At 38.2% G+C, this 21,166-nt stretch overlaps 1 protein-coding gene across 7 annotated transcripts in view; it reads right to left on the bottom strand.

The window, feature by feature from the left end:
* Positions 1-221: 221 nt before the first annotated feature.
* NUP58 (nucleoporin 58) overlaps positions 222-21,166 on the bottom strand; it is a 48,391-nt gene continuing 27,446 nt past the window's right edge. For 3 of the 7 annotated variants that reach the window (XM_059684013.1, XM_059684015.1, XM_059684011.1), the window contains 7 exons: positions 14,457-14,536; positions 13,252-13,370; positions 12,744-12,826; positions 10,694-10,895; positions 5,368-5,466; positions 3,726-3,821; positions 222-2,507 (listed from right to left, as the gene is read on the bottom strand). In XM_059684013.1, coding sequence (XP_059539996.1) covers positions 2,338-2,507; positions 3,726-3,821; positions 5,368-5,466; positions 10,694-10,895; positions 12,744-12,826; positions 13,252-13,370; positions 14,457-14,536 — 849 coding nt within the window. In that variant the 3' untranslated portion in view covers positions 222-2,337. Of the gene's footprint in view, positions 2,508-3,725; positions 3,822-5,367; positions 5,467-6,060; positions 6,565-9,697; positions 10,280-10,693; positions 10,896-12,743; positions 12,827-13,251; positions 13,371-14,456; positions 14,537-21,166 lie in introns of those variants that run through there. The other 4 variants (XM_059684012.1, XM_059684014.1, XM_059684016.1 and 1 more) reach the window with 4 other exon arrangements.

Genomic DNA, 21,166 nt, shown 5'->3' with positions numbered 1-21,166 from the left:
TAGTTCACACAAACACTCCATCCATGCTTTTGTTCCAGCCCTCCAGTCCAGTTTAAGAACCCATTGTGGCCCTCGAGTCAAAAAGTTTGCCCACCCCTGGTATACATGTTCTGAAAGAGTCTAAACGAATATATGCCAAACCATTAAGGAGTGAATACTCTGGGGAAGAAAGTGGAATCAGGGCCTCGGGGTTGAAGGGGACTTTTACTTTTTACTCAAACTTACTTTCTGTATTCAGTCTTTATTAGTACATTTTTAAGGCAAGATTACAATTCTGTGAAAACGCTAAAAAATGACCAAAGAGAATAAAAGAGCAACAATGAAAAAATTACATATTAAGAACTACTAACACCTGCAAAGATTCAAAGCAACTGACACAATAAATTTTATTGTTTACTCAGTGACAGGCTCTGGACAAAGTGAAGACAATGGAGACAATGACATGTTTAAACTCCTATCATAAACTGATCTGTTACAAATTTCCAGTGGTTCAGCACATTAAAATGTAAAATATATAAAGAAAAAAAACAAGAAATGTAAATATTCAGATTTTTGCAGTAAAACGCAATATCCTTTTAAAAAAAGTTTGTTCTAATTGCATATTTAATTCTGACAGTAATTGAAAACACAAAATCACATTTTCCTAACTGCCCCCAAAACCTGGTTTTAGGGACTGCAGTATTAGAGAAGTGTGCAAAAATAAAAACAAAGCATTTATTAGAGCTTAGAAACAAAGCATTTTCCTTATTTTAATGCATCAAGGTGAAAAAATTTAAATTCCAAAAAGCCAATCGTTGCTATATGTGGATAAATAAAACAGACTTGACAACACTTTTATAATCAAACCCAACATTATACTAAAAGTGTGTGTGTTTGTGTGTGCATGCATGTGTGTATACCCACACATTTATGCAATATCTATTTTAGAAAAAAAGGTACCTCGGTGAAATGCTTCTGAAAATATTCGCTTGATGCACAGTATGTACAAAACCTTCTATATAAAAAATTAAATTATTTTCAATGAAATTCCATGTTTACATCCCGTCTGAAAACTGTAATTGACAGCTACATAGGTCTACCTAATGGTTTCTGTCTGAAATCATGGCTAAGGCCATTCTCTTTCCAAGGGCTCTCATTTCACCCACTCTATGTCACTAGTACTAATATAGACAAATATTACACAGATGCAATCTGATACGCCTATGTGTTATTACCTGGAGCTGTTAAAACAGGGGATAGTTTATAGTTGCTACAAAGAATACTTTTTTTTCCTTAAAATATATTGTTTCTCTATTCCAAATTAAGCACTTACTTAAGACATTAAGAGGCTGATGAGCCACTCCATTTGGTGTCAATGTCAATAGCCCTATAGGAAAGAACTCTGTATTGGAATAGCTAGAAAAGTTGCCACTAAAATCATAGTGCATCCTTCACCTGCATAGAATCAATTTGGCTTAATAGCTCTTTGCTCCCAGAACACCAGTCTGGAGTTCAAATATGCTCTTGAAGGTTCATTTCAGATATGAAAAAACATCTCATATAGCAATATGAGAAGATATAGGATAATAAAATCTGTTAAAATATGTTCAACAAATTTTACAGCATGCCTCATCTAGAGTAGCTGTTAAAGGTTAAGGTGGGAAATGAGTATGGAAAAGACTAGGGGCAATGAAGTTGAGTAGGTCAAATATTTACAACAATAACCATTTCATTAAGTCTTTAAGCAAATAACTGCAATGACCTGATACCTCTAGCTCATCATTCTACAAGCACTGAGAATTTGAAGCTGCAAAGGTGAAAAATGGAATACCCTTAGAAAAGGGGAACAGTCTGAGGCAAAAGTTGTAGGTCTGTAAATATATATTTTATATGCACACACACAATTGTGTGTATTCTGTATAGATTTATGTACATATTCACAAGATGCCCTGCAGTGTAGTTCAAAAGACCTTTATCAAGAAACCAACTGATCCGGTCCTAGAGTTCATACCACCTATATAAGAAACACATGTGCATATATTCACATAATGTAAACTGTATCAACAAAAACATTGCTATTAACACTAGGTTAAATAGGTTTTACTAACCAGCGATGTAATCAGAACATTTCGTATACTGAGAATCAAAATAAAGAAAAATATACAACTGGGTTTCAAATTCACAAGAAAAAAGTTTAACAGGGCAAATCAGAACAAAGTTAAAATTCCAGAGTAGGGAAAAATATCAAAACTTTAGAAATATCTTGGGATGTAATTAAATTACTGCATCAATTTTAGAAAAATAGACTCAGAATAAATGACGGTGCAATGGATTCTCTAAACGCATCTACCCATATGTTTATCTTTTTCCTCTTTTGTTTCCAGCTGGAGGTTTCTTCAACTGAAGGAGTTGTCCTCCTGTTCCAAAACCTGCAGAGGCAGGATTGGACACCCCAAATGTCAAACCAGCTGATGCCGTGATGCCAGGATTGCTGAAGTTAAACCCAGATGTACTTGAGCTGCCAAAGCCTTATGTTTAGGGAAAAGAATATTCATGTCAGAAGTTAAGTCACAAAAACAAATATAAAAAGTGAGGATGAGAGGCAAAGTTCTAGCTACAAGAATATATAATCTATAGAAATAGTACCTATCGTATGGCCCTAAATTTCTAACATAAAATTTTATAAGAAAACAACTTAGCAAATAGTTAAGTGGCACCATTAGGGACAGAAGTTTAACCATCCAGGACAAAAGAGAAGTGTTAGCGCAAATAACTAAAATCTGCAGACTTCAAGCTGCCACTTTCCTGGGAATTCAATATGCCAAGGTGCCTTCCTTCTCAGTTCCTCCAGAAACATTTTATCAACATGTTAAAGATACTTTCACAACCTTTGGACCCACCCTTGCAATTTTAAGTCCTCTAAGAAAACAACAACACACAATTTTTAGGACAAGTAATACACCAAAGAGTAATACCTATTGTTTTAATTTTATAAGAGCCCTGTGTAATTAAGAGCAAGTACTATTACTGTCTAGTTAACATAATTATAATTCTGATACCACTGAATTCTACTATCTTCCTCTGTTGAAACTGTTGATTTTAGACACTATTTAATATTAAACAGAATTTCCTTCAAATTTCCTCAATTTCAACACAATTTAACTGGCATTACATCATTAATTTAGACCTATTTTTTATCCCTGAACGCTGCACATTTAAATAAGTCATTATTTACAAATACAGAGAAACTGCAAAGTAGACGGTGTTTGGAGTTTTCTACCAGAAGAGTTAGAAGATTATATCTACTTCAAATAACGAACAAAGAACCCAATTGTAAGATGGAATGTAATAACTAAAGAAGATCTCTTTGGAAGAAAAATCATTCTCCTGAATGAATGATAAAAATTGAGTTAAAACTTAAACCCAAATGGGTTCATTTTTATAATAATGAAGAAAACTGTTTAACCATGAAGCTAGTCTTTGGGTTCAAAGAATCTCTATCTTAGTTAAGAAAATATATAATTATTTATTTTATCAAACTAGTTAAGTGTTATTAGAAATATTTTATAAACCTGAGATTTAGCTTATGAGATAAAGCTATATGGTTAGGCTTGCATACTTCATCCAGAGAACAGAAACTAAGCCAGGGATCTTTTTTGGATATTGGAAATAACAATACTTATGCTTTTAAATTAAATACTTTGCACCATTAAATTTGTCTGAAATTCAGGCTGAAACACACAAACCTGCACTAAGACTTCCTGAGGGTTTATTTGTTGTTCCAAATCCAAATGTGGAGGCCCCTGTGGTGCTGCATCCAAAACCAGAGCTAGTTCCAAATCCTAGTGGAAGGGCAATAGAGAAATATACAACGGCATGTAAAACACAGGTTTAAAGGATACTAACAAGTAAAACCCCAAATTACCAAATGGTCTAATAAATACAGTGTTGAAACACATGGCCTTATGAAGGATATCTGCTATTTACTCCTTTGCATAAAACTTCTTGGGAAAGAACCAGATTAACCCTGAAATAAAACATTTATATGTATTTAGACTAAGTTTATGACCCATTTGTAATTTTTAAAAAACAAGATCCTTCCAAATGAACTAGAAATTTTAGTAATCATTCAAGCGTGATTGCAGTCAAACAGAAATAAACAGATCTACTTGGGGATATTTCATTTTGAAGGAAACAAAAAGGCAAAATTTATAATAAGCATGGCATCCACAGTAATTTAAACACAGAGTACTGCAATGGTGGTTTTACTCTGCTTTTTTACCCAAACATTTTCACTTAAGAACCTCTGCCATTGAAAAACTGCATAACTACATAATAATCAATAGGAGGCTGTTGCCATAGCATCAACCAATGTAACAATGAGAAAAAGGGAGTGGAAGCATCATGTTTTGTCTTAGTAATAGGACACTCACAATTTAAATAAAAAAATATTTTTCATTATATAAATTCCAAGAGATTTTGCTAGAAGACTCGTTTTTACTCTCCTAAAAGCCTTACTCTCCTAAAAGCCAAGTGCTTAAAAATAAAATTCAAATTCTTTTTAGGTTACTTTACAACAGCTTATCTAAAATACTGAGTTTGATAGTCTTACTGCCACTAATTGATGGCAAATTGGATTATAAGTAGTAAGAATTATGCTGTTATAATTCTAGTAATTCCTAATAAGGTCTACCATATAAAGCCATAATAGCTTATAAACTTCCCCTCTTATGAGATGTATAGTTTAGTGGAAATAATGGAACCTTATTCATTATATGGCAATGTGCTCCATAAAACACAATCAACTTTTAATCATCCAGATCAGGTAATTATGAATGCATTTGTATTTAGCATGTTTTTACAGACTTACCTTACTAATTAGAATTAACTTATGAAACTATTAAAATAAATACAATTGCTATGTATACAAATATGTACACAGGCAAATATACCAAAAGTTGAGCTGTTCAAATTACAATAAAATTATTTCCCCATTTAAAATGTCCATTTTCAGAAAAAGAAGATAATGATTAGGTGACTGTATATCCAGTAGTTTGAACTCCAAACTGATGTTAAGACTACTAATTTTAAGTTAAATTTATTGAAACTAAATAATTTTCAAGTTCACATTTTAGCATATTGCTTTGAATATAAGAACATCCCTGCCATTTAATTTTAATACTTTTTAATATTCACTATTCACAGATAAAATGATTTCTTAGGTTCTAAGTCTAATACTATACAGCACAGATTATGTTTGGAGAATTGTTTTTGGCAGATGGAAACTTAACTTCCCAAATAGTAGATCCTCTTAGAAATTTTTTACAGGCTGGTATCAATTCAAATGTATAATAGTGTAATGCAAGTATTAGAAAAGTTAAAGTGTACCTCCAAGGTTTGAAGAACCTAAGCCACTTGATTGCAAGCCAGTGCCAATACCTGAGCCGAATGGCGTTCCAAAACTAACTCCCAGAGATGGCTGTGGCCCTGGTATAAAAAAATAAAAAATAAAAAACGGGAGGGGGGATAAAACAAATTTGCCTTACTCTTTCAAGATTAAAGTTTAAGAAATTGTTTTTAAAATGAACAGTAATAACTTTAAACAAATTCTATTTGCTAAAACTTAGTTTTCAGGATGTCTCCCCAGCCTAATTTATCTGTCTCAACTGATTTACTTACCCCCCAAATTTTTTTAAATTAACTTGTTCACACTAGACAATTAAGAGGTTTACTGCATTGAAAGATGAATGTTAGTTTAACCTGCTAAATAATTTGAAATCTTTAATGTATTGTAAATTATAGTTCTTTCATAGTTTTACTTTTAGAATTATTTTAGCTCTCCCCATTTGCTTTCTGATAAAATTAGTTGGTGTAATCAGTAAAGGATTTTTACTTTTTTTCTTTTGCAAACAAGCTCCTTACCATTAGAGTCAAGTCTCAATTGATCAAAAGAGACTGAGGCTAACATGGCAAAACTATCATGTTACTTCATAAGAGTAAGTACCCAAAAAACTAGGCATGATTTTTTTAATGAAATATAAATCATATATATACAATAAGTAGATAAAAAACAAGACAATGTTTTATTTTATTAAATTTATTGTTCATTTTAAAGCAAATCAATTACACAGTAACATGACAATTCCAAATTGTTCACAAAAAGTGATAATTAAGTCCTATTGTTAAGCTCTGTGCTACATTACACCACTTACCACCTGATTAAATAAGATAGATAATGAACATTTACAAAGGCACTGCTGTGTACCTTGACAGATTCAATACATTCAAGATTTCAATTCAGAAATTTCTTTCCAACATTTTGGAAAATGTACTCAGATGCAGAACGATTAGTCATCCTTTTCCCATTTGTTCCTTAAAAGATTTTAGCTGAGTTTGTTTGGCAAGAATAGCATCAAACTTGCCTCTCATTTTAACTATATACTTTTAAAACTAAGCAGACTACAAAAATCTAAAAATCTCTCATTGATAAATAATTTATGAAAACTATTCAATAAATTTCATAGTACAATCTTCAGTCTTGTCTTTTTCAAGCACAGTGATCAGTGCATCTCAAAGTTGAGGGATCTGCCAAAGTAATATACAGATTGAAATTTAAAATTTTCAAAGAATTCAAAGCCTTCAAGTTGTTCAATGAATGAGGTTTGTATATTCAAAAGGTAGTGTAAATTATAAAGCATTAAAAAAAAAAACCTGAAGAACTACATTTTGCTACACTGGGACAAAAACTGGACTTTTCAAATAGCTTCCACCCAGAAAACAAAGAATAAGAACTAACAGCAGCCAGAGTTCTCATATTACTATTAAAAAATAAATTAAAAAAAGATTAAAATTTTCACACCCAGTTTGAGATCAATTTGAGACTAAAATACTTGACAAGCAGCTCTTTTGTAAAATGTTACTACAGGAAAAAGAAACTAAGCATATTAATTTCTTATTTCTAACAAAAATACTATGTAGAAAACACATGTCCAGTTTCTTTAACACTGAGAGACTTAAGTGTCACATATTAATAGGAGGCACTGCTGGTGGAAGACCCTAGAGAATAATGCACACCACAGCCCTCAGCCCTACAAGTCATAAGAGTTACTCCAATAGCATGCTTTTTATTGAGACAGGGTCTATTTTTAAGAGCAACTCTAATCATCGATATTCAGGATGTAAGTAATGAAGAACTCTAATGATGACAAGACTTTCCATTGCACAACAGGTACATGATATTTTGAGTTTTGTACCTTCACACAAATTCTGAAGGCAACATTATTTATAAAACTAGTAGGCAAATGTATAACATTTTTAATAGTTAAAGACTCATAATAAATATCTCCCATGCCAAAGTATTAGCATATATATTATACTCTGGCCAGCATATAAATTAGTTTCACTATTAGAAAGCAGAATCTAAATCCTTCAGGCAAAAGTTACGTAAACAATTCAAGAAGTCTGTTTCGAAATCTGAATACTCATTCAATGAGAGGCTCTTTAGTGCCATAAACAAAACCAAGTTAGTAGTAATATATTCCAATGATCGCCCAAAGTGAAATCTTCATGTAGAGTAACATTTTACAAAAGTTACGGTATAATATACTCACACACAACAAAATCAAGTTTAATACTGTTAATTCATATTTTCCAGAATAATTGTTCTACCCTTTAAAAAGTAAAATTGCATTCACAGGAAAAGAACTAAAGTGCTAAAATTTTTTATAATTTTCACTGACCACTCAAAAATAGCTACTGTAATAGTTTGGTCATATTCTAAAATAAGTCATATCTTAAAATAATGGTATTTCTTAAAAAAACAAAAAATGCCTTTTCCCCAATTTGAAAAACTTCCCTTACTGATTTAATGGGGAATGTTCCTTTGGTTATTAAATACAACAAAAATCATAAAACCACAGGAAACTAAAACAAAATACTCAGTTTCCTATTTAACACTACATCTTAAATGTCCAAACCTACACTAAAAGCTGGAAAGTAGGAATTCCTACCAAAACATCTCAGCACTCCTTGAAAACAGCAGCTAAGTCACATGAGAAAAGTCTTATTTATGTAAACATCAAGAACTTTTAAAAGTGTCAAAACACAACAGCAAAACTTAACCCCAGCACATTAGCTTAAAACAATCTGCCCTAAGTTGAAATCATACTGAAAAAAGCCTAATGTAAATTTTAAGCTTTTAAAGAGGCTTCAGAAATACTGGGGGGTGGAAAAGTGTACTCAAGCTCTACCAACATGTAATTTACCCATGTATTCATGCTTATTTCATACATAAATAGCCTGCTGGTTTTCAACAATTCTCTTCAGCCTTCAGAAGCAATAAGCATAAGTCACACAAGTCTGTCCTATTACATCTTCATTAAAAAACATCGAAGAATGATCAAGAAGTCACTTAAGTGCATACCTCCACATCCAAGAAAGACCACACACCACCTTCAGAAGGTAGTAGCCCAAGAAGCTGTCTGCTTTTTTACATTAATGGAGTCAAGATTCCATATGCAAAAAAAAGCAAACTGCCTCTAACAACTCAAATCTTGTACAGATCAACAGTGATATATAAAAATAGCACACAAGCTTTACCTAGCTTCATCTAGATCATTTTTAAAATCTGTTACTGGTATTTAAAAAGATTTCACCGAAGTCATAGGACATAAGGAATAAGTCGTTTGCATAATGTAATTAATAGAGTTGTTTCTAAACAGGGTGTAAAATAAACACAAATCTAAGACTACATAAATCTTGCTACAGTGGTGGCATAACTAAAATAACTAACATCTAAATGGGGAGAAAGCATAAAAGAATGGACTATGGAGCCTGGTAAATCTTTAAAAAAACCAAAGGGGAAAAGAGAAGACAAAATGAAAAACTGTTATGATTGTTCAGCTTCTCAGTTCTAAAAATTCATACAGCTCAAAATGAAAACACTGCAAGACTTTTTAGGTTGATAAATTACAATCCCTACCACCTGATTAAAAAAATCATATGTGGGTTTCAAAACTGCAGGGAACAGAGAAAACAATCAGTTCCCCCAAAGTCTGACAAAAGTCACAGACAAAATTAAAGCAAATGAGAAAAAGGCTCCTCAACATGATTACTCTAAATTAAGCTATATTCGTCATCACCACAGAAAGCAAAGACCATACCTATAATACTGCCAGAACCTAGCACATAATAGGTACTCATATTTAGAGAAATGAACATATATCTTCATATATCCATAAGCCCAAAATGTATGAGTGAAAACCTACAAACCTCTCTAACTTAGAATGGAAATCTTTTATGCGCAAGGAACACTTACCCAAAGCTATGCTTATCTGATCTATTTTAGGACTGATATTTGGTTCTAAAAAGTAAATTGGGACTATGGTTGGTCTGATTAATTGGTTAAAGAATCATGAGAACTTAGGATCATAATTATGGGATAGGGATTCAATCCCAAAATGACTTTTTCCTCCATAACTTGAGAATACAACCCCACCTTCCAGCCAGCTAGAGAACAACTATACAGTGCTCCTGTGAGCCACTATTCACATGGGTCCAGCCATGGAATGCAGAGGACTTGGCGTAAATCCATCAGCAGCTGTTTACTGATGGGAAGTCAATTCTGTCATCTCCAAATGTGAAGAACAATTTTTTAAACTGCCAATAATGAGAAACAGAGAATGCTTCCCTACAGAGGCAGCATGAATGCAATCTACATTTTTTTCTTTTTACTTATTTTGTACTATAATTTATTCCTGGACTACATGGAACTCTCAGAAGGATACATGCTACAGAATAGTAGGCATTACTAAAAAATGTATGAATGAGTAAAAAAAAGTTAATATCCATTAAGACTATATTTTTCTATACTGAACTTCAAGCCTACCAAAAAAGGAACTGCAGGAGAAAAGACAAGTAGCAATCTCCGAAAGACACAGGACCAAACTGAACACTGCAGAGCTGACCACAAATACGATTCTCTCGTGACAAGTGGAATTATACCAAGGACTAAAATAATCTACATTCCAGTATCTCACCAATGACTTATATCTGCTCAACTTTCTATTCACATTTCTTAATGTGCAATACAGAGCATCTTGAAACATCTTTTTCCTGCTCTTGCTTTTTCTTTGTTCATTTTGAAAAGGTACAAACAAGTCTAGCATAGACTTTCTTCCAAATGTGATTTAGAGAGCCTGTATTCTTTCTTATCATTACACATACAAACAAAACTATTGGCCTTCAACACACCTTGAGTCAATAAAAACACTTCATCCTGAATGTCAGTATTCTGTAATCACTATGTATGAAGAAATAAGAATGCACCATCTATCAGTATCATACATGAAAACTGCAATGTATGGCTGGATTATCTGACTTTAAAACAACAAATGATACAATCACGATTTTAGAATCTATTACTTCTAAATGTAATTCAGTAGTGAAACACCATGTTCTAAAGGGTATTTATAGCAATACAGCAAATAACATTAAGTAAATTCACAATATTCAGTATCTCATTGCTATATAATTATTGCTAAGACTACCCTGCGTTTTTTTATCAGGTATGATTATAAGTGTGTCCATCACAATTTTTAGACTGTATTGTATTCATAGAAATTTCTTCAGTGCTAACACAAGGAAGACTTATAAAAATGCACACAAATGTTCTGCATTTTAACAGTAAGAAGCTATAACTTGAATGCATTCAGACCTGTAGCAGGCTGTTGCTGCTGTGTAAGTGTTGCAGCCATGGCTACAGCTGCTGCATTTGGAATGGTGCTGAAAGGGGTGGGTCCAGTAGTAACTCGGGGGGCATTCTGCCACTTCTTGACTTCTGCTCGCCTGGCTTCAAACACATCTACAGCATCCCCCAAGAACATCTTTCTGTAGCCAAGGTACTGTTCCTTGAGCACCTACAAGAATGAATAAAGAAAAGGTTAATCAAGTTTGTGTTGACTTCGGTAATATGTGAATGAGTATTTGAAATAAGTTAGCAAAGACAGATCAAAGACAGAGTCAATATTATGAATTCCACCTAAATAAACTAGTAATGCAATGTATGGCATGGGAAGTGAAAAGTTCGAGAGTTCTAACACGCCTTTGAATATTTTCTTCCCTATTTTTTTCATATCTTTACAATAAACTGCCTAAAGTATTCTGGCTTCATGAAGCCCTCTTCAAAATGAGTTAGCTAAGCTTTAAGATATTAAAAATTTTATTCTAAATATTCCAATTTTTTCATGAAATTTTCTCCTCCAATGCCCAACCTTTTGATAAATGTGAGATTCAAAAAACTTGAAAATAAAAAGCACTAAATATATATATGTTAAATACATCTTCTAAAAGGCCTGGGTGACACATGTTAAAATAAAGTCCCTTAGCAGAGAGAGCTAGGATGGTAAAAAGAGGACCTTTATCAATATTTGACATTCTGCAATGAAAATGACTCGTGTTGAGCTTGTGTAACCAAATGGCTGGGGGGTGGGGAGGCTTGAGGGAGGGGAGTGAGTTTGTAATATTTCAGAGTAAGAAAGAAAAATTACCAAGTTCATAAACTGGCTGGTTTACCCAAGGCAGCATCAGCCTTGATTCAAGACCATGAATAGAAGTGATTATTTTTCACATCAGACTTATTAGTTTCATTGAAGGTTTACCCTAATTTAGATCAGTTTTAAACCACTTTTTAAAGAAACGTAGAATTTTTATATTTCCTACCTGTTCTAAGCAGACATTAATAAATTTTAGGCTTTTTTTATTATATCAGAACACTTACAAATCCTTTTATTTATAGTATTTAAGAGCTATCATCTCCTTTTGTGTGAATGTCACTAGTTGGATGTTCCAATTTCAGACTTTCCTGCCTCTATAATGGTGGGGCTGCCAAGAACTGAATATTGGGGAAAATACAGTCAGAAGTAGGGAATGTAATATGAGGAAAAGCAGATCTTTTAAAACTGATCTCCCCCAAGTCCATCATCTTTTCTTCTGTGTAATTAGCTGCACATATCCACACAATGTTTAGTATCAATAGCCCATAAATTTTAGTTCTACTTCAAATACTCAGAAAAAATGACCTGCCTTCGAGACTTGAAAAGAACTGGTTTAAAAACACACACACACACAAAAAAAAAAACATGACATCAGTCCATGATTTATATAATTCATGATTAATGTCTAATTTTGTTAAATGTCACTGAGCCTCACTGGATCAGGTAATTTAAGGCTGTTTCAACAAATTGTCTCATGAAAATATTATTTTAAAAAAACAAAAAAACCCTCTTGTTACATTTCTCTAAGTGAGGAAGTCCAGAAATCTAATGCAGCTGAAAATAAATGGCAAACAGCAAATCTGATCATGGAAAATCCTTTGTTTTTTGAGAATATGTATTAAAAAAAAAAAAGAGTAGGTCAAAATTTCATGTAAAGTTTATTCAACATGATCTGGGGCTGCTTTGTGTGAATCTGTCTTATTACGTTACAGTCATAAAAGGAGAGTTTTCAGCCCAGCCAGTGTGGCTCAGTGACTGAGCACTGATCCATGAACCAGGAGGTTAAATTGTTCTATGCCTGGGGTGTGAGGCGTACAGGAGGCAGCAGATCAATTATTCTATCTCACCACTGATGTTTCTATCTCTCTCCCTCCCTCTCTCTGAAATCAATAAAAACGTATTAAAAACAAAACATTCTTTTGTCCCACAAATAAATAAATAATCCACTTGGTCTAGATATCCAGAAAAAATAAAATGGCAAAAAAAACTTACCTTCACATTTTCATGAATAGACTGAAGTTGTGCAGCTAAAGCTACAAATGTCTGATAAATTTTCTGCATAGCCATTGACAAATCTATAAGAGAAAATTATATTATCACACAAATATATACAACCAATATTAGTTTTCTATTATTGAGTCCAATTTTTGGTATGGTTAATGTATAAAAGGAAAAAACTACATCCGTATTTCCATGGATAAAAGAAAATAGCAGAGTGAGAAGACTAAGAGAAGGATGTCTATATCAGGAACCTGGGGGAAGGGAGGAGTTCCTAAGACTTTTGCCCTTGTTAGCATTGATAATTCATAATAATGCATTTTGTATTTATAGGTAATAAAGATCTAATCAAGGACTTTTAAGAAAATTTTCGTATGGCAGCTTAAGACAATTACCAGTAGCTAGAGTACCTACTGTTTAACAACAGCTTAACCTCTCTCCTACAAACAACAAAACAAAAAAGAGTGCTATAAAAAAAAAATTACCACGGAAAGCATGTTACCTTGAGGAGCTATGTGTGAATTATTTGCTTGAGTGGCAAGATGGTTTTCTAGTTCTTCAATCTGCTGTCTGTATTGCTGAAGCTGTACCTCAAACTGCTGAACCAAGATTCTGAAGTAGCTGTATAAAAACAAAATCAGATCAAAGTTTTAAAAACATTATTTTCTTTATATTCAAAATACCAAATAAATAAATACATGGGCCCATTGATGTAGGGCCCTTTGTGTTAGTCTGAGACACACTGTATCTTTAAGTGCAAATATTATTGAAACAAAAATCCAAACTCATAAGCTATCAAAAATAGATGTATATCCTTTTACTCCAATCATTAAAAAAAACAACCTCTATTAAGGGATAATCTAAAAAGCAATTGAATAGTCTCCAAAAGTATCAAGGTCATCAAAGACAAGGAAAGACTGAGTAACTGTTACAGATTGGAAGAGATTAAGTAGCAGTAACAACTAAATGCAATATGAATAGAATCCTAGAGTAGAAAAAGTACATTAGTGGAAAATAGGTTCCTGGAACAAAAAAGCACATTAGTGAAAAAAATCAGTAAAATTCAAGTAAGTTCTGTAGTTTGGTTAAATTATTTGTGCCAATGTTAATTTCGTGTTCTTATAATTACACTAGAGGCCCGTTGCAGGAAGATTCCTGCAAGAATAGGGGGAGGGGGAGGGGGAGGGGGAGGGGAAGAGGGAAGGGGAGAAAAGGAGAAGGGAAGAAAGGGAGAGGGGGAGATAGAAACATCAATGATGAGAATCAGTAATTGGCTGCCTCCTGCACATCCCCTACTGGGGATCAGGCTTGCAACCTGGGCATGGGCCCTGACTGGGAATCAAACCTGTGACCTCCTGGTTCATAGGTCGACATTCAACCACTGAGCCACCCCGGCTGGGCCAGGTGGATTTTTTTCAATTTTAACTTTACTTATCTACATTTTCTAGTTTTTCTTTCTAAAAGATTTATTACCTATGTAAATAAAAACTATGCAAATAACTTTCACTTACCCTTCAATAAAATGAGGATAATAAACTACCCTCATAGGGTTAACATGAGAATTAAATGGAAAAACCCATGTAAAGCGCCTATTAACTCAGGCTTGCTACAAAGTAAACTAAAAATTCTTAGCCTGTATATTGTTTATATTGGTCTGCATTTTTAAAGTTTAAAGAAACATTTGTTTTAAAAATCCCAATAACTTACTCAGCAGGAGCTGCATTTTCATGTTGGAGTCCAGGTGGTGTTTTCTGGGTTCTTAAAGCTATTTCAGCATTCTTTAACTCCTAATATACCAGAGGTTTAAAAGAAAACAAAGGGCCAGTTAAAAGTTAGGCTAAAAATACCAGCTATCTCTGGTTTGAAACTTCAAACAATGTTATTCCTGGAAGTTCATGCTGAGAGAACATAGTATGGATGAAACCCATTTACAAGTTGTTAAAACCTCTTTCGAAAGAATACAAACTATACTTTTAACAAACTTTATGATGTTTATAATGAGCTGCTGATCTACTTTAAAAACAATAAATTTCTGTAGGAGTCATGAAGTTGATTCATCCACAGCAACAGACTATGCTACTATTTAAAAATCTTTAATATAAATGTAGAAAACACTACTGTAAAAAAAGCAAGGTAGCAGTAATAATGTTGAGGCTGATGATGGCAGCAGTTAATATTCTGGGTACTTACTATGTATCAGGTACTATGTTGAAGGCTTTACTTATCATGGTTAATCTTCAATAACCCTACAATTTAGATATTACCCTATTTACAGATGTAAAAAAGGAGTTAGAGACATTAAGTAATTTGCCCAAGGCCATGTAGCTGGAAGACCTGAGAACTGAACCTAGGCAGCCCAATTTTTTTAAAGCTTACATACATACTCAACCATTCTTAAATTGCCTTTGGCTGATCCTCAATGCCATTTCTATTTTCTAGTTGTTATTCAAGGCTAATGTTCTGTTTTAGCCCCTTACATCTCACATTCTTATCATTTCACTGACTTTTCAAGTTCTACTTGTTTCCCTTACTTTTTTTTTTTTTTGAAGGATATTACCTTAATCTTTATATTCCCTGTAGCAACCTCTTGCCCTCATTTTATTGCCAAACTCTTAAGTCTCTGTTCTTCCCACCTCATTTTCATTCTTCCATACTATCTGACTTGGTACAAATGCCCTAAAGAGTTCTAGACCAGGGGTCCTCAAACTATGGCCCGCCAAAAACATTTATCCGGCCCCCTGGGTGTTTTTGCCGCTGCTGCCTGTTGCTTAGCAGCCGACTCGTCCCGGGCCCCCAGTGCGCATGTGTGGAATGTGCACCGCACTCTCCGACTCCCCTCCTTCTCTCTGTCTCGGGTGTGATCCGAGGAGTCACGAGCTTGCCTGTGCAGAGCCTGCTGCTGCCTGAGGACTGAGGTAAGAACAAGTTAGGATTTTTTTTTTTTTTTTGAAGTTAGGAAGTCTATTTTTTTTTTATTTTGCAGTTAGTAGGGCCTTTTTTTTTGAAGTTAGGAGAGCCTTTTTTTTGAAGTTTTGTTTTTTTACTTCAAAATAAGATATGTGCTCTGTGCATAGGAATTTGTTCATAGTTTTTTTTTAAACTATAGTCTGGCCCTCCAACGGTCTGAGGGACAGTGAACTGGCCCCCTGTTTAAAAAGCTTGAGGACCCCTGGTCTAGACTATTCAAACTCTGAGACCTGCCTACTTCTCTAAGCACTGACTCTTGCCAGGTCCAGATTCATACTCAGTGCTCCTACTAGTAAGCTGCTGGCAGGTCCTCAAATATGCCTGTGTTATGCCCCATACCAATGCTTGTTAGCCTTCCTGCCTGCCAGCCTGAGGAACACCTAAGTTTGTTTCAAGAACCAACACAAAGGTACCCTACTCTGATCAGATGATGTAAGTACCCACTTAAGCCCTTTGTGCCTCATCAGACCTTGTACTGAAACATACTACCTGACAGATTTAACTCACTCTCCCTAAAATATTGTGTTTTGACCCCAAATGCCTGTTGAAATGCTGTGTATAACAGATACTTAAAAATGTTCACTGAATGCATGGCGGCCTCAGCAATGCCTTCAACAAACCACTTGCACTTGCCCTATCCCCCCAAAATTTTAACCACCTTACTTACTTAAACTCTTGAGTTATATACCCTCCCAAAATGATGTATATGAGATTTTGCTTCTGTAAGGTTCTGGTCTGCATAACCACAACACTGCTCCTCACCTCAGGATTGCTTATATTTCCCAGAAAAGCTTCCTTTGAAGAAAAGGTTTTGGTTTAAATAAGATCAATAACTACTTCACTAATGGAGTCAGACATTATTTTTTCAATTCGTAATTCACTAGACTGCAGGTAGATCACTAATTCCTGTATATGAGAAATAAGAATAATCTTAGATCACATTTTTTTTGATAGCTCCTATAAAATTTTCTAAAGTCAATTCGGATGATTTTTTCCTTAAGAAAATTTTATTTGACACATATCTTCATTTTGCTACCTTTATACTCTACCCAATCTTTTATTATTTCATTCATCCCATTAGACTTTTAGAACCTCTGGAGTTGTCTTTTGATCTCTAAAAGACATTATATTAACAAGTATGGTATGTAACAGGTATTCCACAAATATTTGTAAATGGAATCATCCAGTGTAAACAGTAGAAGAACCCCATTATAGCATTCATTTAAGTTTGCCTCTTCTATTACTTTATTAATGACCCTTTCCATATAATTTCATATTTCCCATATAAAATCCACAATTTCATGTAATGTTTAATCAGAGTCTAAACATTGTCCAATCTAAAAGCATAACTAACGTTTTTCCTTTAGAAAATAAATATCTGAAGATACATAAAAAAAGAGTAAGTGGGAAGGAAACGTGGAGAATACTTTTCATATTTAGCCAAGGAATTTGTGAGCAGGAAATTTGAAAGTAAACAATAAAGCTTTTGAATCTCCTTTAATATCATAGGTTAGAATAGCTATTTTAGAAACACATTTTTATTAAAAACATCACAAAGTATTTCCCAATAGTTGACTTGAAGACACGTAAGCTGGTACAAACTTCCAGTTATAAGTCCTGGAAATGTACTATACAGCACAGTGACTACAGGTAATAATAGTATACCATCTATCTGAAAGTTGCGAAGAGAGTAGATCTTGAAAGTTCTCATCACCAAGGAAAAAAAAAGCTTTTAACTATTTGTGATGATACATGTTGACTAGACTTATAATGGTGATGATTTTGCAATATATAAAAATATTAAATCACTATACTGTATATCTGAAACAAATGTTATATCAATTATATTTGAACCTATCTACACTAATAAAAGAGAAACATGGTAAATGGCGTACGACCGCTACGCTTCCCATTGGCTAATCAGCGAGATATGCAAATTAACTGTCAGTCAAGATGGCAGCCGGCAGCCAGGCAGCTTGAAACTAACATGAGGCTTGCTTGCTTCAGTGACGGAGGAAACAAACGTTCCCCACCTGCCTTGCAGGCCTCTGAGCCTGCAGTTTCAAACATTGTAACAAATGTAGACGCTAAAAAAAAAACAACTCCAGAAACCAGCTTTCAGCGAGCTGGGATCTCAGAGCTGGAGTTGATACAGAGTTTCGATTACCTACTTTCAGGAGCTGAGGCCTAAGAGCTGGAGCCTCAGAGCTAAAGCTGGCCCAGAATGAAAAAAAAAAAAAAAAAGAGAAAGAAAGGAGCAGTTGGGAGCTTCAGTCCCAGCCTGAAAACAGCCCTCAGCCCCTCACCCAGACTGGCCAGGCACCCCAGTGGGGACCCCCACCCTGAAGGGTGTGTGACCAGCTGCAAACAGCCATCATCCCCTCACCCAGGCTGGCCAGGCACCCCAGTGGGGACCCCCACCCTGATCCAGGACACCATTCAGGGCAAACCAGCCAGCCCCCACACGTGCACCAGACCTCTATCCTATATAGTAAAAGGGTAATATGCCTCCCAGCACTGGGATCAGCGGAGCCACGAGGCCTCCCAGCACCGGGATCAGCGTGACAGGGGGCAGCGCCCAAACCCCGATTGCCCTGTGGCTCTGTGTGTGACAGGGGGTGGGGTCACAACCTCCCTATCCGCCCTGCTCTGTTCGTGACAGGGGAAGGCTTCCCAACCCCCTGATCGGCCCTGCTCTGTGTGTGACAGGGTGCGGCGCCCCAACCCCCCCGCCCCCCCCACGGGCCCTGCTCTGTGCATGACGGGGTGGCGCCGCAACCTCCCCATCGGCCCTGCCCTGAGTGTGACAGTGGCGGCGCCCCAACCCCCTGATCCGCCCTGCTCTGTGTGTGACAGGGGGCGGCGGTGTGCCAACTCCCCTATCGGCCCTACTCTGTGAGTGACGGGGGAGCTCCCCAACCGCCTGATGGGCCCTGCTCTGTGCGTGACGGGGGGGGAGCTCCCTGATCGGCCCTGCTCTGTGCGTGACAGGGGGTGGCGCCACAACCTCCCCATCGACTCTGCCTTGAGTGTGACAGGGGGCGGTGCCCCAACCCCCCAATCGGCCCTACCCTGAGCATGACTGAGGGTGGCATCGCAACCTCCCGATCCACCCTGCTCTGTGCATGACAGGGGGCGGCGCCCCAACTCCCCAATCGGCCCTGCTCTGAGCCCAACCAGGGGCTGCACCTAGGGATTGGGCCTGCCCTCTGCCACCCGGGAGCGGGCCTAAGCCAGCAGGTCGTTATCTCCCGAGGGGTCCCAGACTGCGAGAGGGCACAGGCCGGGCTGAGGGACCGCCTCCTCCCCCCTGAGTGCACAAATTTTTGTGCACCGGGCCTCTAGTCTATATATAAATAAAGAGCCAGGGTCGGTAACATCCACAATGACCAAAGGCTTGACTGAACGCCCAGGCTGTGCGCGCAGCAGACTCTGGTGAGTGGGGACTTGTTGCAGCAGGGATGGGGCTGGGAGAGGCGGGGCCGGCACTCACACTCACTCACCACCACACACACACACACACACACACACACACACACACACACACACAGCGCCCACCAGCTCAAGCTCAGTCTTTTCTCCCTTTCTTTCCTTCCCTCCCAGTTCACTCTCAGAGCCTCTCACAAAATGAGGACCCAGGGCAGGTGAGGGTGGAGCTGCCCCTGCTGGCCCCACCCCCTCCAACCAGGAAAGAGGAAGTAGGAGGGAGGCAGGAAGGCCTGGAGGACTGCTGAGAAAAACAAAGACAGAAACTGGGAAAGACTGGGATGAAGAGATGGAAACAAAATAGCAACATTAAAATATTTCCTCAATTAATAACCTTTAAATGTGCACGAATTACAGGCACCGGGCCACTAGGGTGTGTGTGTGTGTGTATACACACACACAAACATACATACACATACTAGAGGCCCGGTGCACAAAAATTTGTGCACTGGCGGGGGTGGGGGGTGTCCCTCAGCCCCACTTATGCCCTCTCACAGTCTGAGACACCTCGGGAGATAATGACCTGCTGCCTTAGGCCGGCTCCCGGGTGGCAGAGGGCAGGCCCAATCCCTAGGTGCCTGCCCCGCAGCTCCTGGTCGGGCTCAGAGCAGGGCTGATTGGGAAGTTGGGGTGCCACCGCCTGTCATGCACAGAGCAGGGCAGATCGGAAGGTTGCGATGCCACCCCCAGTCACGCTCAGGGTAGGGCTGATTGGGGGGTTGGGGCACCGCCCCCTGTCACACTCAAGGCAGGGTTGATGGGGAGGTTGTGGCGCCACCCCGTCATGCACAAAGCAGGGCGGATCAGGGGGTTGTGGTGCCACCCCTGTCACATACAGAGACGGCCGATCAGGGGGTTGGGGCACTGCCCCGTCATGCACAGAGCAGGGCCCATCAGGGTGGGTTGGGGCTCTGTACCCTGTCACACACAGAGCAGGGCCAATCAGGGGGTTGGGGAGCTCCACCGTCACGCACAGAGCAGGGCCAATCAGGGGGTTGGGGAGCTCCCCTCGTCACATAGAATAGGGCCGATAGGGGAGTTGGGGCACCATCCCCTGTCACCCACAGAGCAGGGCGGATTAAGGGGTTGGGGCACTCCCCCCTGTAACACTCAGGGCAGGGCCGATGGGTAGGTTGCAGCTCCACCCCGTCACACACAGAGCAGGGCCCATGGGGGGGTTGGGGCACTGCACCCAGTCACACACAGAGCAAGGCCGATCAGGGGTTTGGGGAGCTGCCCCCTATCAGGCACAGAGCAGGGCCGATCAGGGGGTTGGGAAGCCTTCCCCTGTCAGGAACATAGAAGGGCGGATAGGGAGGTTGTGGCCCCGCCCCCTGTCACACACAGAGCTGCAGGGCGATCAGGGGTTTGGGCGCTGCCCCCTGTCATGCTGCTCCAGGGGCCAGGAGGCCTCGCGGCTCCGCTGATCCCAGTGCTAGGAGGCCTCACTGCTCCGCTGATCCCGGTGCTGGGAGGCCTCGCTGCTCCACTGATCCCGGTGCTGGGAGGCTCCGCTGATCCTGATACAAGGAGGCCTCGCGGCTCCGCTGATCTCAATGCCGGGAGGCCTTGCGGCTCCGCTGATCCCAGTGCTGGGAGGCATATTACCCATTTACTATATAGGATAGAGGCCTGGTGCAAGGGTGGGGGCCGGCTGGTTTGCCCTGAAGGGTGTCCCGGATCAGGGTGGGGGTCCCGCTTGGGTCCCTGGCCAGCCTGGATGAGGGGATGATGGCTGTTTGCAGCTGGTCACACCCCCTTCAAGGTGGAGGTTACCACTGGGGTGCCTGGCCAGTCTGGGTGAGGGGCTGAGGGCTGTTTTCAGGCTGGCGGGTGACTGAAGCTCCAAACCTCTCCTTTTTTTCTTTTTTATTCTGGGATTTATTTACCTTCTATGGCTGTCACTGGAACTGAGAGCCGGCTCCAGCTCTGAGACCTCGGCTGCTGAAAGCAGGAATCTGGGT

This window comes from Myotis daubentonii, chromosome 2, assembly GCF_963259705.1.
Source record: "Myotis daubentonii chromosome 2, mMyoDau2.1, whole genome shotgun sequence".
Taxonomy (NCBI): domain Eukaryota; kingdom Metazoa; phylum Chordata; class Mammalia; order Chiroptera; family Vespertilionidae; genus Myotis; species Myotis daubentonii.
This window is presented reverse-complemented; position numbering and strand designations above follow the sequence as displayed.